Raw genomic sequence first — 20,528 nt, 5'->3', positions numbered from 1 at the left:
AATGCCGTTGGCAGAAAAATCAGTAGGCATTGGATAATAAACAGAAACCGTGGCAACACGTTCATTTTAACCGCCTGTACCCGACCCACCAGTGACAGAGGGAGACAATCCCACCTTGCCAGGTCAGCTTTCACTCTCCCCCCCCAATCCCGAGCAACCTGTACTCCCAGGTATCTTAAGTGAGTCCCTGGCCTACGGAATGTCAGCCCCCCCCCCCCCCCCCCCCCCCCCCCCCCCCCCCCCCAAGCCCCCACCCCCGGCCGAGACATATGGCTGACTTAATGGGAGGTCACTGGTGGGATTGAGATGCCTAGCTTCCTCTGCAAACTTTATGGGCCCACCTGTGGCCTCCATTAAACCCATCCCTATTTCTCACCACTAATATTCACATTCAAATTTGCAAATCTCCCATACATATGTGATGGCGGGTATAATATTTATCAGCAGTTGCTGAGATTTAATTACATAAGCAACAAGGGTAGCTTATCCAGGAGTTTGCACATCCTATCTCTTCCTTTTTAAATAATTTTCCCCTTCTTTTTCTTTCCTTGGGATACTGACTCCTTGCTGGTATGCGTCCTTGACCAACTCTCCAGGCTCTCCACAATTGTAAATTTCGACTGTGGACCCTGACAGTAAATGACTATGTTTTTCAACAACAGGAGGAATCACAGCAAAGATCAATCCCACCCACACCAGATGTCCACACAGTACACTTCCAGTATGAGTCAGTGTTTAATGATCATGAAAAGAACCTGGGGCTGATGAAGCCAATTTGGTGTCCTTACCAATGCACCAACAACTACATGTACTCACTCAGCATTTATTAATAGTTGAACCTGGACACTTCCCAGTCTTTCATTCGTCTACTTTGAACAATCGTTGAGCCATCAAGGGTGAAAGACTGCATTTTTGCCACTTCTTATCTCTTGGTTGTTTCCCTTACAACAAATGTTCTCCAGTTGTGTGAAAGTATGGGCAAGAATTTCTGCGATGGTTTTCTCAATTACCCACCACAGCTTAAGTCATTTACACTGTTCCTTCAGTGTTTTCACTGACCTTGCACTGAAGTTAAGGTGGAGTATTGAGAACATTTCCATCCAAGTTTTTTCTCTAGTTTTGTCCTAGCATTGGTTTTTGAAGTTTGTCCTTGCATTTACAGAGGTGCAAAACATCATATATTTGCTGTGCTGATCCACCCACTGATGTATATGCATGTCAGAAATCCTGAGGCAGTCTTGCAAACTTCCTAAACTTGAAAAGGTTTGCCATCCACAACAGTGCACTATGTGGCTAAGAAAGCACCAGCTCCCAGGAATTCAGATAAGTTCTTCCCTTCTAACAATGCACCAAAGTTGCCAAAGGTCTCACAGAGCCCAGCTGGATGATCTGAAGTGTTCTAGCTCCTAGTGATTTCATATATCTTCCATCAGTATTTTTCAAACTTTTTTTCCCGGCACCCACTTTTACTATTTCGCAGACCTTTGGGACCCACGCCACGTTCGCTTACAGTCTATCCTGAGATAAGGCAGTGTTTGGGACACTAAAGTTTTCATGCCCCAGGCATGGAATGGAAAGAAAATAGTCTAGTTTTCCTGGGCTATGAAGGAAGATTCAGAAACACTACTCTACAGCTCCAGGGTCCCAGGTTCGATTCCCGGCTGGGTCACTGTCTGTGCGGAGTCTGCACATCCTCCCCATGTCTGCGTGGGTTTCCTCCGGGTGCTCCGGTTTCCTCCCACAGTCCAAAGATGTGCGGGTTAGGTGGATTGGCCATGCTAAATTGCCCTTAGTGTCCTAAAAAGTAAGGTTAAGGTGGGGGTTGTTGGGTTACGGGTATAGGGTGGATACATGGGTTTGAGTAGGGTGATCATTGCTCGGCACAACATCGAGGGCCGAAGGGCTGTTCTGTGCTGTACTGTTCTATGTTCTATATGGACTCTACTTAAAGTTGATCTCGATAGGGAAAGTGCTGCAAAGTTTCCCCATGGCTTCAACGGTAATCAAGAAAACTTGGAGATCCGTGCACTTCCACATCTCTGGCAATTGTGAGAAACCAAAGGAGAATTTACTTTGTGAAGGTGTGAAAAACTGCACTTTCGGATATCAGAAAACTCATTAAAGGTTCTGAAATATTTACAAATCAATACTTTTTATAAAGTCATAATCTCTTACCTTTCTATTTCAACGTTATCCTTTCTCCAACCAGTCCAAAAACAGAGTTAGGCATAACCGCGAGGTTTAGAGGGCAGCCTTCCAGTTACCAAGCACCTGCCACCATTATCATTCGGCAACGTGGAGATCACAGATTTGTGGTGCTATGTCACTAAGGAATATTTCTGGGATCCACTTCTGGTATTGTTTAAAGTATTGCAGGGTCAGTACTTTAGTATGGGTCAAAATAAATCACCAGGTGAATGGATTCTGGTGGTAGCAACTGACTCCCAACATGAGCAGCTGCAACAAGTCAGGAGTGGGCCGAAGGGCAGCGAGCAAGGCAGCCCCCAGCAAACACAACACATTCGTTGCACAAGGTTAAATCAGTGAGCTCAGCGACTATCATTTGCTTGGATATTTCCCATTTCTTTTTCGCAGTTCTATCTGTCTCTCTCTCTCTCACTGGATTGTTCGAGGGATGGGACAGTGTGCCCATGAACCTGAATACCCCACACTTCACCAAGTTAACAAAAGCGCAGACCGCGACCCTCAACTCCTCAATCCACCTGCGGGTCACGACCTGCACTTTGAAAAACCTTGTCTTACATAATAGTCTAAATTTTTACCACAGGCATTGTTGGAATCCTGATGCAGCGGTGAAAAGCAAGTCCTCAGCCCTCAATTGCCGACAGTAGGACTGTCTCAGCAATTTTGCTACAGGTGACCAAATGGCCACCCATGCACACAATGTCCCATTAAAGACAGCTGAAGGGTTCCTAATGCTACCAGCCCCATTAGGGGACCAGCAGCTCAGAAACTCAGCAATTCCAAAGGAAAGGTGGGCTTGCTGAAATAGGTCTGAGACCTTGGGGGCTGGGCCAGTAGGTTTTAAAAAATGGAGAATTCAGGGCCAATGGTCAGAGGGAAACCCTTCCAGGGAGATATTGATGCTACGGGAGCTGGCTTCACTGCCCACAGTTCCCTCTTTGGGTCATCATGTCTGGCACCCGCAGGGCTGCTGCATGTAGGCCAGCTCCATTTTGCTGGCAGCCTCCCGATGGGGTATGGGTATTTCCCCACCAACAGAAAAATAGCAGGGGCCCTGTAAATTCCATCTGATGGACTTTTGGTTTTGCACCTGGCAGCCCACCTCTCAGAGCAGGCAGCCTTCATCCAATCCTGGCGTTGATAAAGTGTCCACGTTGTGTCCTGACCAATCTGCCTTTGATCTTTCTGCCCCCCCCCCCCACCCTCCTCAGCACTAGTAAATTCTGCCCAATACTTTCCTTGTTCTTTCACTATTGCTTAATCATTATCATGATTTTGCCAAGCATTGTGAGTCACTTTTCTACATTAAAAGCATTACATAAACACAAGCTGTTTTTACTGCAACAGTTTAAGAAGGCACACCAACACTTTTTCAGGATGACATGAGATGGGAAGAAAATATAATCTTATCAAAGTCACCCATATCCCAAGAACAAGTAAAACATGTCGGACAGCTTAAAAACACTCATCACATTTGCAGATCCAACACTACTCAAGAAGCTCAACACCGTCTTCCGGAGGCGGCATGCAGGAGGAGGTTGCACATTGGATGGCTCCTGCTCGAGGCTTGATTTTTTAGAATTTAATGCCCGGTCCCAGGGGAATTTTTGGTTAAATAAGTGCAGGAAGACATAAGGAAGAAGGATGTCCAAAACCCAAATGGAAAGCTCCCATCCACTTCCTCTCGAAAACACCTCGCCCAGAATCGGTCCCCTCCCCATACGTTCCACACCTCCTAGGCCCATTGAAACCTGTTTGCTGGGTGGGGCCACACTGTTCACGGCAGAAAAGATGCTCGAGGTGATGGTTGTGGAACTTTTTTTTCTGAAACTCTTTTTATTGGCTTTTCTCATATTTATTAACAGTTGTTCCTTATATACATTACATTTTTCTTGCCCGCGCTAATTTGCTTTATTTTACAGAGAGGTTTGTTTTGTCCTTCATTTGACTAACTGTATGTACATTTTGCTGCCCTCTGGGTTAGTCTATGATATTCCTCCCTTCCTTGTGGTTTCCCCATTTTTCTCTCCCCCCCCCCCCCCCCCCCCCCCCCCCCCCCCCCCCCCCCCTCCGGGTTGTGCAGTTCTTTGGTTCTTCATCTTTTTTGTTTATCCTGGCTTACTCCTCGTTGTCGGCCTCGAACAGGCTTTGGAACAAGCCGACGAACTGCCCCCAAGTATCCAGGAAGCCTTCCTCTGACCCTAGGATGGTGTAGTTAATCTTCTCCTGGTGGAGAAATTCCGAGTGGTCAGTGAGCCAGGCTGCAGCTTTGGGTGGTGCTGCCAATCGCCAGCCGAGCAGGATTCTCTGGCGTGCGATTAGGGAAGCGAAAGCAAGGGCATTGGCCCCCTTCCCCATGTATAGCTCTGGCTGCTCCGATACCCCGAAGATTGCCACTATTGGGCATGGCTTCACCCTCACCCCCACAACCTTGGACACTGCCTCGGAGAAGGCTGTCCAGAACCCAGCAAGCTTGGGGCAAGCCCAGAACATGTGGGTGTGGTTGGCCGGGCCCCTCTGGCACCGTTCACATTTGTCCTCCACCGCCGGGAAGAACCTGCTCATTCGGGTTCTGGTCAGGTGCGCTCTGTGCACCACTTTGAGCTGCATTAGGCTTAGCCTTGCGCAGGAGGAGGTGGAGCTCACCCTGCTCAGTGCTTCGCTCCCGAGTCCCCATCCTACCTCTGTCCCCAGTTCGTCGTCCCATTTTTGTCTGGTCCCGTCCAGTGGTATTCGGGCTCTGTCCAGTAGCTGTCCGTATATTTTCCCACATAGCCCCCCCTTCTCGCTGCTTTTGCCTATCAGGTCCTCTAGTAGTGTGATTTCTGGGGCCCCGGGATACCCTACTGTCTCTTTGCGGAGGAAGTGCTTTATTTGGAGGTGTCTCAATTCTTGTCCTCTTGATAGTTTCCACTTCCTCGTCAGTTCGGCCAGTGTCGCCAGTCTGCGCCCTACGTAGAAGTCCCTGACCGTCAGTGTGCCCCCGTCCTGCCTCCATCTTTTGAAGGTGGTATTTAGCATGGCTGGGGGGAATCTCTGGTTGCCGCAGATGGGGGCCATAAGGGAAATTCTGGTTATCCCGAAGTGCTGTCTCAACTGAGTCCACCTTCTCAGCGTGGCCGCTCCCACTGGGCTCAGTGTATACTTTGTTGAGGTGGATGGGAGTGCTGCTATGGCCAGGGCCTGGAGGGTTGCTCCTTTACAGGATGCCTCCTCCATTTGTACCCAATCGGTGTCTGGTTCTTGTACCCATCCCCTCACCTTTTCTGCTGTTGCTGCCCAGTGGTAGTATTGTAGGTTCGGTAGAGCCAGGCCCCCTCTGACTTTCCCTCTTTGCAGTGTCGGTTTGGAAATTCTCGAGTTCTTGCCCCCCCCCCACACATGATTAGCCTGTCTATGTTTTGGAAAAAGGCCTTGGGGATGAAGATCGGGATGGGTCTAAACAGGAAGAGGAACCTTGGCACTACGTTCATCTTGATTGTCTGCACACTTCCCGCCAGGGAGAGTGGAAGTGAGCCCCACCGTTGTAGGTCTTTTCTTACTTCCTCCACCAGGCTGGTCAGGTTCCACTTGTGGATCCATGTCCAGTCTCTGGCTATTTGGATCCTGTAACGGAATCTGTTCTGGGCCGTTTTGAACGGGAGCCCCTTCAGCTCTGTCCCTCCCCCTTTTGAGTTCACTGGGAATGTCTCGCTTTTGCCCAGGTTAAGTTTGTAGCCTGAGAAGGTTCCAAACTCTTTCAGTATTTGCAGTATTGCCTTCAGTCCCTCCTGTGGCTTCGAGACATAGAGGAGCAGGTCACCTGCATAGAGTGAGACTCTGTGCTCTCTATCTCCTCTCCGGATTCCCTTCCAGCTTTTTGCGTTCCGCAGGGCTATCGCCAGGGGTTCGATCACTAGCACAAACAAGAATGGGGACAGGGGGCAGCCTGTCTTGTTCCTCTCTGTCGCTGGAAGTATTCAGAGCTGGTGGTGTTAGTTCGGACACTCACTTTGGGAGCATTGTACAGGAGCCTCACCCAGGCGGTGAATCCCGCTCCTAGCCCAAACCGTTCCAGTGCCTCAAGGAGGTAGCTCCATTCGACTCTGTCAAAGGCCTTTTCTGCGTCCAGGGGGACAATCACTTCTGGTGTTCTCTCGTGTGGGGGGGGGGGGTCATTATCATATTCAGCAGCTGCCTGGTGTTCGCTGTGAGCTGCCTACCCTTGACAAAGCCCGTTTGGTCCTCTGCAACCACCTCTGGTTCGCAGCCCTCCAGCCTTTTGGCCAGGACCTTTGCAAGTATTTTCGCATCCACGTTCAGCAGTGAAATGAGTCTGTATGATCCGCATTCCGTCAGGTCTTTATCTTTTTTGGGTATTAGTGAGATTGTAGCCTGCACTAGCGTTGAGGGTAGGGTGCCCCCTGACAGTGAGTCCGCGAACATGTCCCTTAGGTGTGGGGCCAGGACTGGTGCAAATTTTTTGTAGAAGTCCGCTGAGAACCCGTCGGGTCCCGGTGCCTTCCCCGCCTGCATGGAACTGATGCTCTCCATGATTTCTCCCAGGTCTATTGGTGCTTCCAGCTCCCCCCGTCTGTCTTCCCCCACCACTGGCAGTTCCAGTCTGTGTAGGAACTGTTTCATTCCCGCATCCCCGTCGGGGGGCTCGGAGGTGTACAGTCCCTGGTAGAAGGTCTTGAATGCCCGATTGACCTCCTTTGGCTCTGTTACCAGTCTGCCTTTGCTATCCTTAACCTGCGCTATTTCCCTCGTGGCTGCCTGCTTTCTCAGCTGGTGAGCCAATAGGCGGCCAGCCTTGTCTCCGTGTTGGTAGAAGGTCCCCTGTATCTGGCGGAGTTGGTACACTGCTTTCCTAGTGGTTAGCAGGTGAAAGTCCATTTGCAGCTTTTTCCTCTCCGCCAGCAGCTCTACGGTCGGGGCCTGAGTATTTTCTATTGTCTTCCAGAATGGAGTCCACTAGCTGTTGCCTGGCCACCCTCTCTTCCCTATCTCTACTTGCCTTGTAGACGATGATCTCTCCTCTGATCACAGCCTTCAGTGCCTCCCAGAACGTGGAGGGTGAGACCTCCCCGTTTTGGTTGTTGCTAACGTAATTGCCTGTGGCCTGCGATATATTTTGGCAGAAGCCTTGTCGGCCAGGAGGTCCGTGTCCAGCCTCCATGTGGGGTGCTGGGCCCGGCCTGTCTCCAACCTCACATCCATATAATGTGGAGCATGGTGGGAGATAACGATCGTGGAGTAGTCCGTTCCCGTGATCCCTGGTTTTCCTCGCTGCAAAGTCGATACGGGTGTATACCTTGTGCACCTGAGAAAAGAACGAGAACTCCTTTTCTCCCGGGTGCAGGAACCTCCATGGGTCCATTGCCCCATCTGTTCCATGAAGGCCCCCCAGCTCGGCAATGCCAGACGTTTTCCCCGTTCTGGGGTTTGATCGGTCGGTCAGTGGTCCAGCACGCAGTTAAAGTCGCCCCCCCCATAATCAGTCAGTGTGTGTCAAGGCCGGGGATGTGGTAAACCACTGTTACACCTGTATTAGGTGATGTAAGGTAGGACCTGTACTACAGGTTCGCCGGTAGCCCCTGCCTACTGGCTCCGCCCAGTAGGAGGAGCGTGTCCTCTATTCAGCAGCCATTTCGCCAGCTGCTGTGGGAGGCCACACATCTTACTGCAATAAAGCCACAATTGTATCCAACCTTAGTCTTTGTACAATTGATCGTGCATCAGGAGATTTCCGCCATGGTCTTCCTTATGAATTCTGAGTCGTCCCAGTTGGGAGCATACACATTTACTGTACGACAGGTGCCCCTTCCAGGACACCACTGACCATGACATACCTTCCCCCTGGGTCCGTAACTGTCTTGGTTCCCGTAAACCTCATCCTTTTGCTGATTAATATTGCTACCCCCCTCACCCTCGTCCCGTAGCATGAGTGGTACGTCTGTCCCACACAGCCCTTCCTTACCAGCAGTTGGTTCTTCTCCCTCAGGTGCGTCTCTTGCAGGTAGATTATGTCTACTTTTAGGCTTCTTAGGTGGGCCGTTGAGTCCCCTTACATTCCAGGTAACAATCCTGGTGGGGGGGGTTTCTGACCCCCCCGGTCCTGTGGATCACCCATACGCACCTGGTGGGTGCGCCCCTGCACTCCAGGATTTCCCTTTGCTAGGGGGCCGTCCAAAATTGCCAGGGTCACCGCTCTCACCATGGGTCAGGCCCCAATGCTCAGGGGTTTCCCTTTGCCCAGGGAGCACCCAATGTGGCCACCAGCTGTGTGTACGCCACACGGGTGCGCCCCTGTGCTCTGGGGTCTCCCTCCTCCCTGATGCCCTCTCGAGTGGCTCTTTGCGGCGCCCGCTTGGTTCCTCGCCCTGCTCCATGTCCGCCGAGGCCTATGTCTGTACTGCTTCACTATCTCACCCTTCTCTTTACTTCTCTTTTGTTCTGCATTCTCCCCCAGACTCCTCTCCCCCCCCCCCCAGCCCCTGTCCCTTTGTCCCCCCCATACGTTCTCCCTCCCCCTTCTGCCCCCCCCTTCCTTGTGCCAGACGCTCCCCCTCCCCTGAGAGGGGCGCCGTGGCCCTCCTTCCTTCCTGCCCTCCCGTGCTGGCCCTCCTCGCTAGTACGGTGGCCCTCCTCCCAGTATTTCCCCAGTTCTGGCCCTGTTTAACCTTTCTCCTACTGGCCCTTGTCTCACCCTCCTGTTTGCTTTCCTCTCCCTCATTTCCCTCGCTCCACTCGCCCCCCCATTGCACTGAGGGAGGAGTCGAGCTCTGAGACAAGACAGCACAGTCCCGCGCAAGGCATAACACACACGTGCATAGTTCATGAGTCCACTGTCCTTGTTTACGGTCTGTCTGTTTACGCTCTTTGTTCTGGTTTTCCCTTCCTTTTCCGTCCCCATGTCTTTTACTGTGGTTGCATGTGCAGCTCTAACAAACTCATCAGCCGCTGGGGTGTTAAAATACAGTTCTTTCCTCTCAAATGTTACCCAGAGTTTGGCCGGGAATAACATCCCAAATTTTACCTTGCTTTTGTGCAATGCTGATTTTGCCTTGTTGAATTCACCCTTTTTTTGGCCAGGTCTGCCCCAATGCACTGATACACCCTTATGGTCTTCCCTTCTCACGTGCTCTATTTCATTTGCCGGGCCCACTTTAGGATTCTTTCCTGGTCTTGGAACCGGTGCAGCTTTGCAATAATTGCTCTGGGCTGGTCCCGGCTTTGGGTTTGGGTAGGAGCAACCTGTGCACCCTGTCTATTTCCGGAGGGTTTGGGAATACCTCCTTTCCCACTAGCTTGCCCATCATTTGGGTGATGTAGCCTGTTGGGTCTCTGCCCTCTATCCCCTCTGGCAGACCCACTATTTTAATGTTCTGCCGTCTGGACCTATTTTCCTGGTCCTCCACTTTCCCTCTGAGACTCCCCTGGGCCGTTACTAACCTTTTGACCTCTGCTTCTAGGGTTATCACCCTGTTGCTCTGGTCCGAGGTGGCCCTCTCCAATTCCAGAATCGTTTTTTTCTGCGCCTTCACTTGCCTTTCCAGGCCTTCGATGGTCTGCTGCATTTTGTGCATCATCTCCTTCATCATTGCTTGGAGCTCCGACCAGAGTGCCTCCTTTATGCTGGTCGCTGCGTCCTGCTCACGCTCTGCTGCTTGGTCCGCCATCGTTTTCCCTTTCAGGCTCGCCTGTACCTCCGTCTCATCTTGTGGGGCCACCTGTCTGCGCGTCCGCCGCTCATGCGCCTCACCCTCGCTGCTGTTGCTGCTGGCATCTCGCTATCCCGTCACCTTGGTGTTTTTCTTTCCTCCAGCCATCAGTCTGTCTCTTTCTTTCCCCGCTGCTGTTCCTTACCCTGGGGTTGCTCTCGCTTCCCTCGCTCCTCTGCTCTGGCTGGGTCTTCCTCGGGCTTCAGGTTTCCCTTTATTTTTGTTGGGGGGGGTGGTTTGTTGGTTACCTTCCTCCCTTCCTTCCTTTCTCTCTTTCCTTGTTTCTTTATTTATTTATTTATTTAGTTTTATTTTTCCCCCTTCTCCTTCTCTTTTTTTTCCCCTTCCTTCTCACTGGGTCAGGAGGGTTTGGGAGAGACGTTTCCTGGTGCGGACCGGAGTCCCTCTTTGTCTCGCCGCTCACCATGTGGTCGCTACCGGTCCGTTGCAGTGGGGCCGACTCTCCTTGGCCGCGTCTGAGCCTCCGGCTCCGGTTCCTCCCGCACCTTTTAAAAAAAATATTCTCCGGCACCTCTCCCACGGGCCTCAGCTTACCGTCGGTCCGATTCCTTGCGGCTTTTTTTTTCTTCCTCTTCGTACCTTCGGCGGAGCGCTGCATGGGTTCTTTCTTTTTTTTAATATATTTTTTTTTAAAACATGAATAAAATACCCCCGGGACTAAACAAACAAAATGACCCTGAAAGTTTAGTCCTTTAGCGGGAGCTGCCTTGTGCACATCTTCCCCCTACCATGGTTGTGGAACTTGATGAACAGTTCACAACGCACTTGGAGGTGATGAGGAAGATGATAGCAGCATTCAAAGTGCAGCACAGTGGAGTAGGCGATTGCCCCGATGAAGGCGGCGGTGTCGAGGACATCGATCAGCTCACCTCTAACGGTGAGGAGCTGCAGAGGGTGGTGGAGGCCAATAATGGTCTGCGAGCTGAAGTGGAGGACCTGGAAAACAGATCCAGGCGGCAAAATTGGAGGATCGTGGGCTTGCCCAAAGGGGTGGAAGGCCTGAGGCCAACAAAGTATTTTGCCAAGATGTTGGCGGAGCTGTTGGGGGAGGGGGAAGATCCCTCTCGGTACGAGCTAGATCGGGCTCATAGGGTGTGGAGGCCTAAACCAAAGGCGAATGAGCTGCCTAGAGCAGTGATTATATGTTTCCCTAGGTACTGCATGAAGGAGAAGGTCCTGAGTTGGGCTCAACAGAAGCAGGAGGTGCAGTGGGCTGGAGTTGGTATACGTATATACCAGGACTTTACTGTGGAGTTGGCGAGGAGGCAAGCGGCCTTCAGCCGAGTGAAGACGGCACTGTGTAACAGCAGTGTGCGTTTCGGCATCGTGTACTCTGCTAAGTTCAGGGTGACCTACAACTCCAAAGACGTTTATTTTGAGACAGTGGGAGCATCGGAGGCGTTTGTGAAGGCAGAAGGACTGGGGCAGAAGTGAGAAATGGGACTGAGGATTGGTCTTGGACTGAGGGTAGGGGGATGGAGGAGTGTATCTAGCTTTATTTTTAACTGCATGTTGTCATATGTGCTGAATGAGTTGAAGTTGCCTATTTGGACATGGTAAGAGTTGGGATTTTCTTTTGCATGATGGTTCTTCGGGGTTTGTGTGTTTACACTGGAGTTGTGTGTTGATGGGGATTTTTTTGTTTTCCTGAGACTGGGCAGGAGTAGGGGATTGGAGGGGAGTGAGGCCTGGGCAGGAGGTTCCACACTGGCTAGTGAACGGCCAGTGAACGGAAGTGTGGTGACGAAATAGGCAACTTCAACTCATTTAGCGGCTACCAGAGCCTGGTAGAACAGGTTTCAATGGGTTTAGGAGCTGTGAAAAGTTGGGGGAGAGGACTGATACTGGGTGGGATGTTTTCGAGAGGAAGTGGATGGGAGGGTTCTGGAGAGGTGAGGGGGGGGGGCTCAATGGTAACAATGGGACTGGATGGGCCAAGCCTACTGGGCAGGGCCTGGAGTTATGATGATGGTGGATTGGAAAGAATGAGAGACCCCCAGTTAGGATAGTTACATGGAATGTGAGAGGTTTGTTAGGGGAAGGTTTTCAGTGTCATCTCAGTATCATCGGGGGTAGTGCTTGTGAACTTGGAACCAGGACCCCTTGAAGCCTTTTTCGAGGGTTTGGACAGGCTCGGGCAGCAGGCGGGTGCAGGGGCAGATGTTAGCCTTTGCCATGCTTATTGCCCGGAGGCGGGTCCTGTTGGGGTGGAGGTCAGCTTCTCCACCCTGTGACATGGCTTGACAGGGGGACCGACTTAGACATAGAATTTACAGTGCAGAAGGAGGCCATTCAGCCCATCGAGTCTGCACCGGCTCTTGGAAAGCGCACCCTACCCAAGCCCATACCTCTACCCTATCCCCATAACCCAGTAACCCCACCCAACACTAAGAGCAATTTGGACACTAAGGGCAATTTATCATGGCCAATCCACCTAACCTGCACATCTTTGGACTGTGGGAGGAAACCGGAGCACCAGGAGGAAACCCACGCACACATGGGGGAACGTGCAGACTCCACACAGACAGTGACCCAAGCCGGGAATCGAACCTGGGACCCTGGAGCTGTGAAGCATTTGTGCTAACCATTATGCTACCGTGCGAATTTCTTTGACTCTCGGGAAGGTGAAGTCTCAGCTGAAGGGGATGAAGGAAGGGTTTCACAAATTCATAGGGGCTGTTTATTATGCACTTCTGAGAATTGGTTGCCTTTGAACATTGGGGGGGGGGGAAGGGGGGATCGGCGGCATTGTTGTCTTTGGTTACACTGTTTACGGATTGATTGCTAATTTGTGTTTTTATTACCTGGAATGCAAGTGTGGATGTTTGGTCTATATATTGAGTGGGTGCGGTTTGTGTGTGGAGGATTGTTATTGTATTTGTTTCTGCTTGTTTTTTCTTTGATTGTTTATTGATGAAAATGTTGAAAGTGAGAAGAATAAAAAGATTTTTTTAAAAAGCTCAACACTATCTAGAACAAGCAGCCAACGTGACTGGTACCCCATCCACCAACATTGATTTACTCCACCAACGATGAACAGTGGCAGCAAGGTGTACCATCTACAAGATGCACTGCAGAAACTCACCAAGGCTCCTTTTCCAGCACCTTTCTGCAGCACCTTCCAAGCACACGACCATTACCATCTTGTAGGACAAGTGCAGCAGACACATGGGAACACCAACACCTGGAAGTTCCCGTCCAAGCCACACACCATCCTGACTTGGAAATATATCGCTGTTCTTTCACTGCCCCTGGGTCAGAATCCAGAAAATCCCTCCCGAACAGCACTGTGGGTATACCAACATCACATGGACTGCAATGGTTCAAGATGGAAGCTCACCACCACCTTCTCAAGGATAGTTAGGGATGGGCAATAAATGTTGGCATAGCCAATGACACCCATATCCAATTTATTTTTTAAAAAGTGGCAGATCAACAATTGAACTAATTAAAGATCTATTGAGGCCTGGTGTTGAAGGCCATTGGAACTTTCCAGTCAGTCTCCAGGTTCCCACAAGCAGTGGTATAGTACAGCTGCCGGGAGGTGGTCTATTGGTGGTAGACATGGGGGCCTGCACTACAAATAGGCTTAAGTCTCTCCTCTGCCTGACTGGTGTCATGCATCAGCCACAGGTCTCCGTGTCAGATTCCCCCACAGTGGTGGCTGGGGTGCAAAAGTATTTTTTGGAAAGAAGTTGGAGAGGCTGCTTCATTTTAGGACATTCTCTCTCTTATCTGCCAGGTCATCCTGCTTTCAAACTAAAATAAACTTCCCCAGCTTTGAGAATCCTTTGCCATTCTTAATTGGATGGCCAGCCACCATCTGGCCTCTAAATAGCCAAATTGGTGAAAATCACCATTGATTAACTGTTTTCCACAGTGGGAGTTTCTGACCCCCATCTCAGTCTGATGGTGGGGTCCTGAATCCAAAGAGAAATCCTGCCACACATACATCACTCGAGAGCAGCAAGGTAGCACAATGGTTAGCAAAGTTGCTTCACAGCGCCAGGGTCCCAGGTTCGATTCCTGGCTTGGGTCACTGTCTGTGCGGAGTCTGCACGTTCTCCCCATGTCTGCGTGGGTTTCCTCCGGGTGCTCCGGTTTCCTCCCACAGTCCAAAGATGTGCAGGTTTAGGTGGATTGGCCATGCTAAATTGCCCTTCATGTCCAAAAAAAGTTGGCTTGGATTACAGGGATGGGTTGGGGATGTGGGCTTGGGTCGGGTGCCCTGTAAATTCTATGATTCTATGAGTCACAGCACAGATATTTGGTACACGTTTTAAATTGACATTTATCCAACAACACAGCAAACTTTCTTTCTAGCAATTAGAACAGTAATAATTTGGCTGTGAAAAATACATAAGGCAAGATGTGAAGCCACTTCCATTGCCAGATGATTGCAGTTTGATACAAAATCAAGATCATAAAAATTCACAATCCATTGGACTTGTGTAGAAATCTTTTTTAAAATTTAACTGTCAAATGATGCAATGTTAGTAAAGAAGCGATGCAGCTACTGGCTCATTTTGAAAATTTAAAAATGTCAGAGAATTTAAAAGTTAGCATACAGCTTTGTGTATGTATATATGGACAAGCATGCATGAACAGCTCTCCAATGATTTGTTTGTGCTGCTCAATTTACAGATTTATATTTCAACAAAACCTGCACCTCTCACCTCTGTCCATGATCATATCATCAGTCATTCCAAATGTGGTGTGCAGAATGTTTCTGAACTTGTTTCGATCCAGTCCAATTCCAATTCGCTGTTCAGGAAAAGTGGCAACAAGCGTACCGAAGACTTTCATCAAACACTGCACCTCATGTTTGTTGACTGCAACATATGCAACGCAAAAATGTTTCTTAACCTAAGACATGAAAAACTGGAGACTTTTTTAATAAAATGCAGTACTGACCTTTAGTAGGAAGCTAATAAAATTGCTATGCATGCAGGTATTAAAGGGAAATTGCTACTTGTATTTTTTTCAGTTCAGAGAATCGTAGAATTCCTGCAGTGCAGTAGGAAGCCATTCGGCCCATCGAGTGTGCAACGACCCACCAAAAGAGCACCTTACCTAGGCCCAATCTCCCACCCTAGCCCCATGACCGCACCTAATCTTTAGGTACTAAGGGACAATTTAGCATGGCAATCCACCCAACCTCCACACCTTTGGACAGTGAGAGGAAACTGGTGCACCCAGAGGAAGCCCGCGCAGACACAGAGGAAATGTGCAAACTCCAAACAGACAGTCGCCCGAGGTCAGAATCGAACCTGGGTCTCTGCTGCTGTGAGACAGCAGTGCTAACCACTATGCCACCCCCTTCATTATCATTTTGTTGTTAGCTTCAGAATTTCTGGTAAGGGACAGCCTGAAAGCAAATCTTGTTGTGAACACTCTTTCATAAGACATCACAAGTTCTGCTCCAATGACATTATCTAATGGAAATGCAACTCATAATCACCCCTTCTCCAATCAGTGTCATTGGTCAGAATGTTATGATGTTATATCGGGAAAGTTTGTTTCAGCTGTTAGGCTGCCTCCAACCAGTAATTCTAAAGTAGGATAATCATTGCAGTTGCCAAATCGCTCTCACTTAGGGGACACATACGATGATCACCTACTTTTCCATCTCAACATCACACTCCAAGTCACAAGTGCTGAAATCTCTAGGCATCCCCCAGCTTATAGTTTTAGAAATCAAAACCCCATAGTTTTGATAGAAGGCTTCCCATTGTCCTCATAATCTAGCCTCACCTCTAGAGCATTCTCTTCACCTCCAGGAAAAATATTAGCAGTGTTTACAAGTATGGGGGGGGGGGGGTTGGGAATATAAAAAATAAATAGACAAAAGGGGAAACAGGGAATGAGAAAGGAAACGTGAAGATAGAATACATTATAATTATTTGTTTATTCTTTGCATTCCATGTGATAGGTGCAGCTTTTATCACATGCTTTTCATACAAGGCTATGTTTGATAGGATGGCTTGGAACTAAGTTCACAACACCCCTGGGGCCAAATATTAACTCGTTCAGCAGCTATGGCCCTCAGTTAATTAAATGCAAAGGAACCTTCATTTCTAATATTTAACACTGCTGTGTCAATACAGTTCAATATTGTTTTAATTTCTTAAAATGTTTGAATTATATATCGTGGTCCCTCAGATGATGGGCGGCATGGTGGCACAGTGGTTAGCACTGCCGCCTTACAGCGCCAGGGACCCGGGTTCAATTCTGGCCTTGGGTCACTGTCTGTGTGGAGTTTGCATATTCTCCCTGTGTCGGCGTGTGTTTCCTCTGGGTGCTCCCGTTTCCTCCCACTGTCCAAAGATGTGTAGGTTAGGTGGACTGGCCATGCTAAATTGTTCCTTAGTGTCCAAAGATATGTAGATTAGGTTAAGGGGTTATTGGGATAGGGTCGGTAAGTGGGCTTGGGTGGAATGCTCTTTCAGAGGGTCGGTGCAGACTCAGTGTGCTGAATGGTCTCCTTCTGCACTGCAGGGATTCTATGGGGTTGGATTATGACGAGAGGCCAAGTAAACTGGACTTGTATTCTCTGGTGTTTAGAAGAATGAGCGTCAATTTCATTGAAACCTATAACATTCTGATGGGTCTCGATAGGGTAGACACAGAGATTGTTTCCGTTGGTCATGGAGAATAAAAGACCAGGGCACAGTCTAATGTTAAGGGGCTGATCATTTAGGACTGAGATGAGGAGAAATTAATTCACCCAAAGGCTCATGAATCTTTTGAATTTCCTACCCAAGGGTTGTGGATGCTCCATTAGTGAATACATTTAAGGCTGTGATAGAATGATTTTTGGTCACTCAGGAAATTAAATGGAGCTGAAACACAGATCAGCCGTGATCATACTGAATGGTGGAGAGCAGGCTCTATATGCCATTTGGTCTACTCATGCTCCCAGCAGACAACAGTGAGTAGGCCAACACACCCTGCACGTAGACGTGAGGGGAAGCGCCCTGTATGTTAAGCACCCTGTTTTTGGCACTTTTGGTGCCAAATCACCATGGAGAGCTTCTTCCATTTTCCAGCTGTCAACAAGCAAGGCAAGAGAACTGTGAAGATGAATCATTTTGTTCCACAAAAGGAATGGCCAGACACACAAATAGACAGAGTATGTACTGGCCAGGATCTCACATGTGTTTCTGCTGGAGAGAGCTGCTCAAGTGAGTCCAGGGTGGGACAGAGTAGTGCTATTGCTAGCTCTATATAAAGCTCCAGGGTCTCTGATTAACAGTCTATAAAGTATAAACTTAACTCAGGAACAAAGCAGTACAAAGATGATTTCTTCAGGTATGGTTTTGTCAATTGTGCCAAGGCAAATACGGATGCAAAGCCATGTGTGCTACATGAAGAAAGGTAAATGAGAGAAGTTTCAGATTTTGAAAGAGAAATGGTGGGTAAAAAATTTATTTTGAGTTTGAGACCCAAGGGTCAGTGATTCTACAGCTGACTCTCAATGAAAAAAACTATGCTGCTGTATCTGACCTGTGACAGCACATTAAAAACACACCAAAAGCCCATGAGGCTGTCAGCATTCTGGAGTAGCATCTCCATGATGGGATCTGCCCCAGAATACTGAAGGAGGCTAGAGAGGAAATTGCTGAGGCCTTGACAGAAATCTTTGGGTCCTCACTGTCTTCAGGTGATGTCCCAGAGGTCTAGAGAATAGCCAATGTTGTTCCTTTTTTTAAGAAGGGTAGCAAGGATAATCCAGGGAACTACAGGCCGGTGAACCTTACGTCAGTGGTAGGGAAATTACTGGAGAAAATTCTTCGATACAGGATCTACACCTATTTGGAAGCAAATGGACATATTAGCGAGAGGTAGCACGGTTTTGTGAAAGGGGGGGGGGGGGGGGGGGTCGTGTCTCACTAACTTGCTAGAGTTTTTCGAACAGGTCACAAAGATGATTGATGCAGGTGGATGTTGACTATATGGACTTCAATAAGGCCTTTGACAAGGTCCCTCATGGCAGACTGGTGCAAAAGGTGAAGTCACACGGGATCAGGGGTGAGCTGGCAAGGTGGATACAGAACTGGCTAGGTCATAGAAGGCAGAGCGTAGCAATAGAAGGGTGTTTTTTTGATTGGAGGCTGTGACTAGTGGTGTTCCGCAGGGATCAAAGCTGGGACCTTTGCTGTTCGTAGTATATACAAATGACTTGGAGGAAAATGTAACTGGTCTGATTAGTAAGTTTGCAGACGACAGAAAGGTTGGTGGGATTGTGGATAGCGATGAGGACTGCCAGAGGATACAGTAGGATTTAGATCGTTTGGAGACTTGGGCGGAGAGATGGCAGATGGAGTTTAATCCGGACAAATGTGAGGTAATGCATTTTGGAAGGTCTAATGCAGGGAGGGAATATACAGTGAATGGTAGAACCTTCAAGAGTATTGACAGTCAGAGAGATCGAGGTGTACAGGTCCATAGGTCACTGAAAAGGGCAACACAGGTGGAGAAGGTAGTCAAGAAGGCATACGGCATGCTTGCCTTCATTGGCCGGGGCATTGAGTATCAGAATTGGCAAGTCATGTTGCAGCTGTATAGAACCTTAGTTAGGCCACACTTGGAGTATAGTGTTTAATTCTGGTCCCCATACTACCAGAAAGATGTGGAGGCTTTAGAGAGGGTGCAGAAGAGATTTGCCAGGATGTTGCTTGGTATGGAGGGCATTAGCTATGAGGAGCGGTTGAATAAACTCGGTTTGTTCTCACTGGAATGATGAAGGTTGAGGGGAGACCTGATAGAGGTCTACAAAATTATGAGGGGCATAGACAGAGTGGATAGTCAGAGGCTTTTTCCCAGGATAGAGGGGTCAATTGCTAGGGGGGATAGGTTTAAGGTGCGAGGGGCAAGGTTTAGAGGAGATGTACGAGGCAAGTTTTTTCCACAGAGGGTAGTGGGTGCCTGGAACTTGCTGCCGGAAGAGGTAGTGGAAGCAGGGACGATAATGACATTTAAGGGGCATCTTGACAAATACATGAATAGGATGGGAATAGAAGGATACGGACCCAGGAAGTGTAGAAGATTTTAGTTTCGACGGGCAGCATGGTCGGCGCAGGCTTGGAGGGCCAAAGGGCCTGTTCCTGTGCTGTACTTTTCTTTGTTCTCCCAGGCGCATCCAGTGCTGAGTAAAACATTTTGTTGCTATTGCCCTTCACGATGACCAACGTGTGCGAGGATAGATTTCCAGTTCTCACAAAGATGAAGACGGCGCAAAGGAAGTTGCTGAAGTCTGCACCCGATATGTGCATTGCCCTCTCCTCCTGTAAACCTGATTGGAGTGATCTAGTGAGGACCAAGCAGGCTCCCCATTCATATTATAAGCAAACGTGGCATGTGTCGCGAAAACCAGCCCCGGCGCTGGTCGTGAAGGTCGGCCGGTTAGTAAAAGTGGGTCCGGGAAAAAGTTTGAAAAACACTACTCCATGTCATATGTAATTATTACCATGGTCTTCAGGATTTGGATGTCAGGACCAAGAGATTCACACATGCCAGCGGAGGGTTCAGCGATTTTACTGCAGGTAAGGTAAGGAAGCCAAAGTCCCATCTGCCAAAGTCCCCTGTGAGGGGGAGAGCTGACTGGTGGTGATTTAACCTGAGAGTCACCACATCTCAGGCGAGGGGCAAGCTTAAGATAAATAAATATTCATAAATAACCTCAAGTAGCTCCCTGATCACTGCCTGCACCTGGGCCCAGCATCCAATCAAGGGCAGTGGGTGAGTTCCCAGTGCTGCTGGAGGGACCAGTAGCTGTAAAGGTGGACAATGCTGAGGCAGGTGGGAGATCGAGAGAGAATCTCCCCTCCCAGCACATTAAAGATTAATTTTAACATTCATGATGGTTGAGTGGAGACCTACTGATCAGAGGGGAAGTCCTGGAGGAGGATCCCTGGCACTGCGGGCCCTCCCTGGGGAACGGAGCCTCTCCCTGGGGAATTCCTGCAGGGGACCGCTCAGCCACCAGCACAATGCCATCAGCCCCACTTAATGGCCCCCGATCGGACCAATAATTGTGCAGTGATGCTCGCTGCCTCGCCCGAGCGACGGTATCTTGTTTCCAGGCCGTCCAGCGGCTTCTGCCTCACTTACAGCGCTTGGTGAGTTTGCAGAGGGTTTCAGCCAGCTGCTGGTGCTGCTTTCTGCTCATGTCCAATGGCCGTGACATTGGTGCTCCGTTTCGCTGCCCCGTCCCTCACTGACTCCGCTACCTTCCCCTCTCTGTCCCCGTCTGTGATCAACGCCGCCCGTAACCTTGGTAACGCCCAGAGACGGCCCAATAGAAAAACGTGTGGGCAGCGGCTGCGCGCGCAGCCGGCGGTGACATCAGGTTGGGATTGAGCGGCAGTGTCGGAGTCAAAAGATCTGCACTGGCAAAGTGCACTGTCTACACTGGCAGCGTGTCTACACTGGCACAGTGCACTACCTACACTGTCAATGTGTCTGCACTGGCAGAGTGCACTGGAAACGTGGCTGCACTGGCAAAGGACATTGTCTACTCTGGCAGAGTGTCTCCACAAGCAGAGTCACTACATTGGCAGACTGCACTGTCTAAACTAGCAGAGTGCAGTGGCA

At 49.4% G+C, this 20,528-nt stretch overlaps 1 protein-coding gene across 1 annotated transcript in view; it reads right to left on the bottom strand.

Annotated features, from left to right (window-relative positions):
- Positions 1-20,201, bottom strand: part of efcab1 (EF-hand calcium binding domain 1) — a 46,345-nt gene extending 26,144 nt beyond the window's left edge. Inside the window, exons 1-2 of the mRNA XM_038796431.1 lie at positions 20,046-20,201; positions 14,609-14,764 (exon numbers count right to left, since the gene is read on the bottom strand). Coding sequence (XP_038652359.1) covers positions 14,609-14,764; positions 20,046-20,121 — 232 coding nt within the window. The 5' untranslated portion in view covers positions 20,122-20,201. The remainder of the gene's footprint in view (positions 1-14,608; positions 14,765-20,045) is intronic.
- Positions 20,202-20,528: the final 327 nt, after the last annotated feature.

The sequence above is a fragment of the Scyliorhinus canicula genome, chromosome 5 (assembly GCF_902713615.1).
Source record: "Scyliorhinus canicula chromosome 5, sScyCan1.1, whole genome shotgun sequence".
Taxonomy (NCBI): domain Eukaryota; kingdom Metazoa; phylum Chordata; class Chondrichthyes; order Carcharhiniformes; family Scyliorhinidae; genus Scyliorhinus; species Scyliorhinus canicula.
The sequence above is the reverse complement of the archived record's forward strand: the minus strand, read 5'-3'. Positions and strand labels throughout refer to the sequence as shown.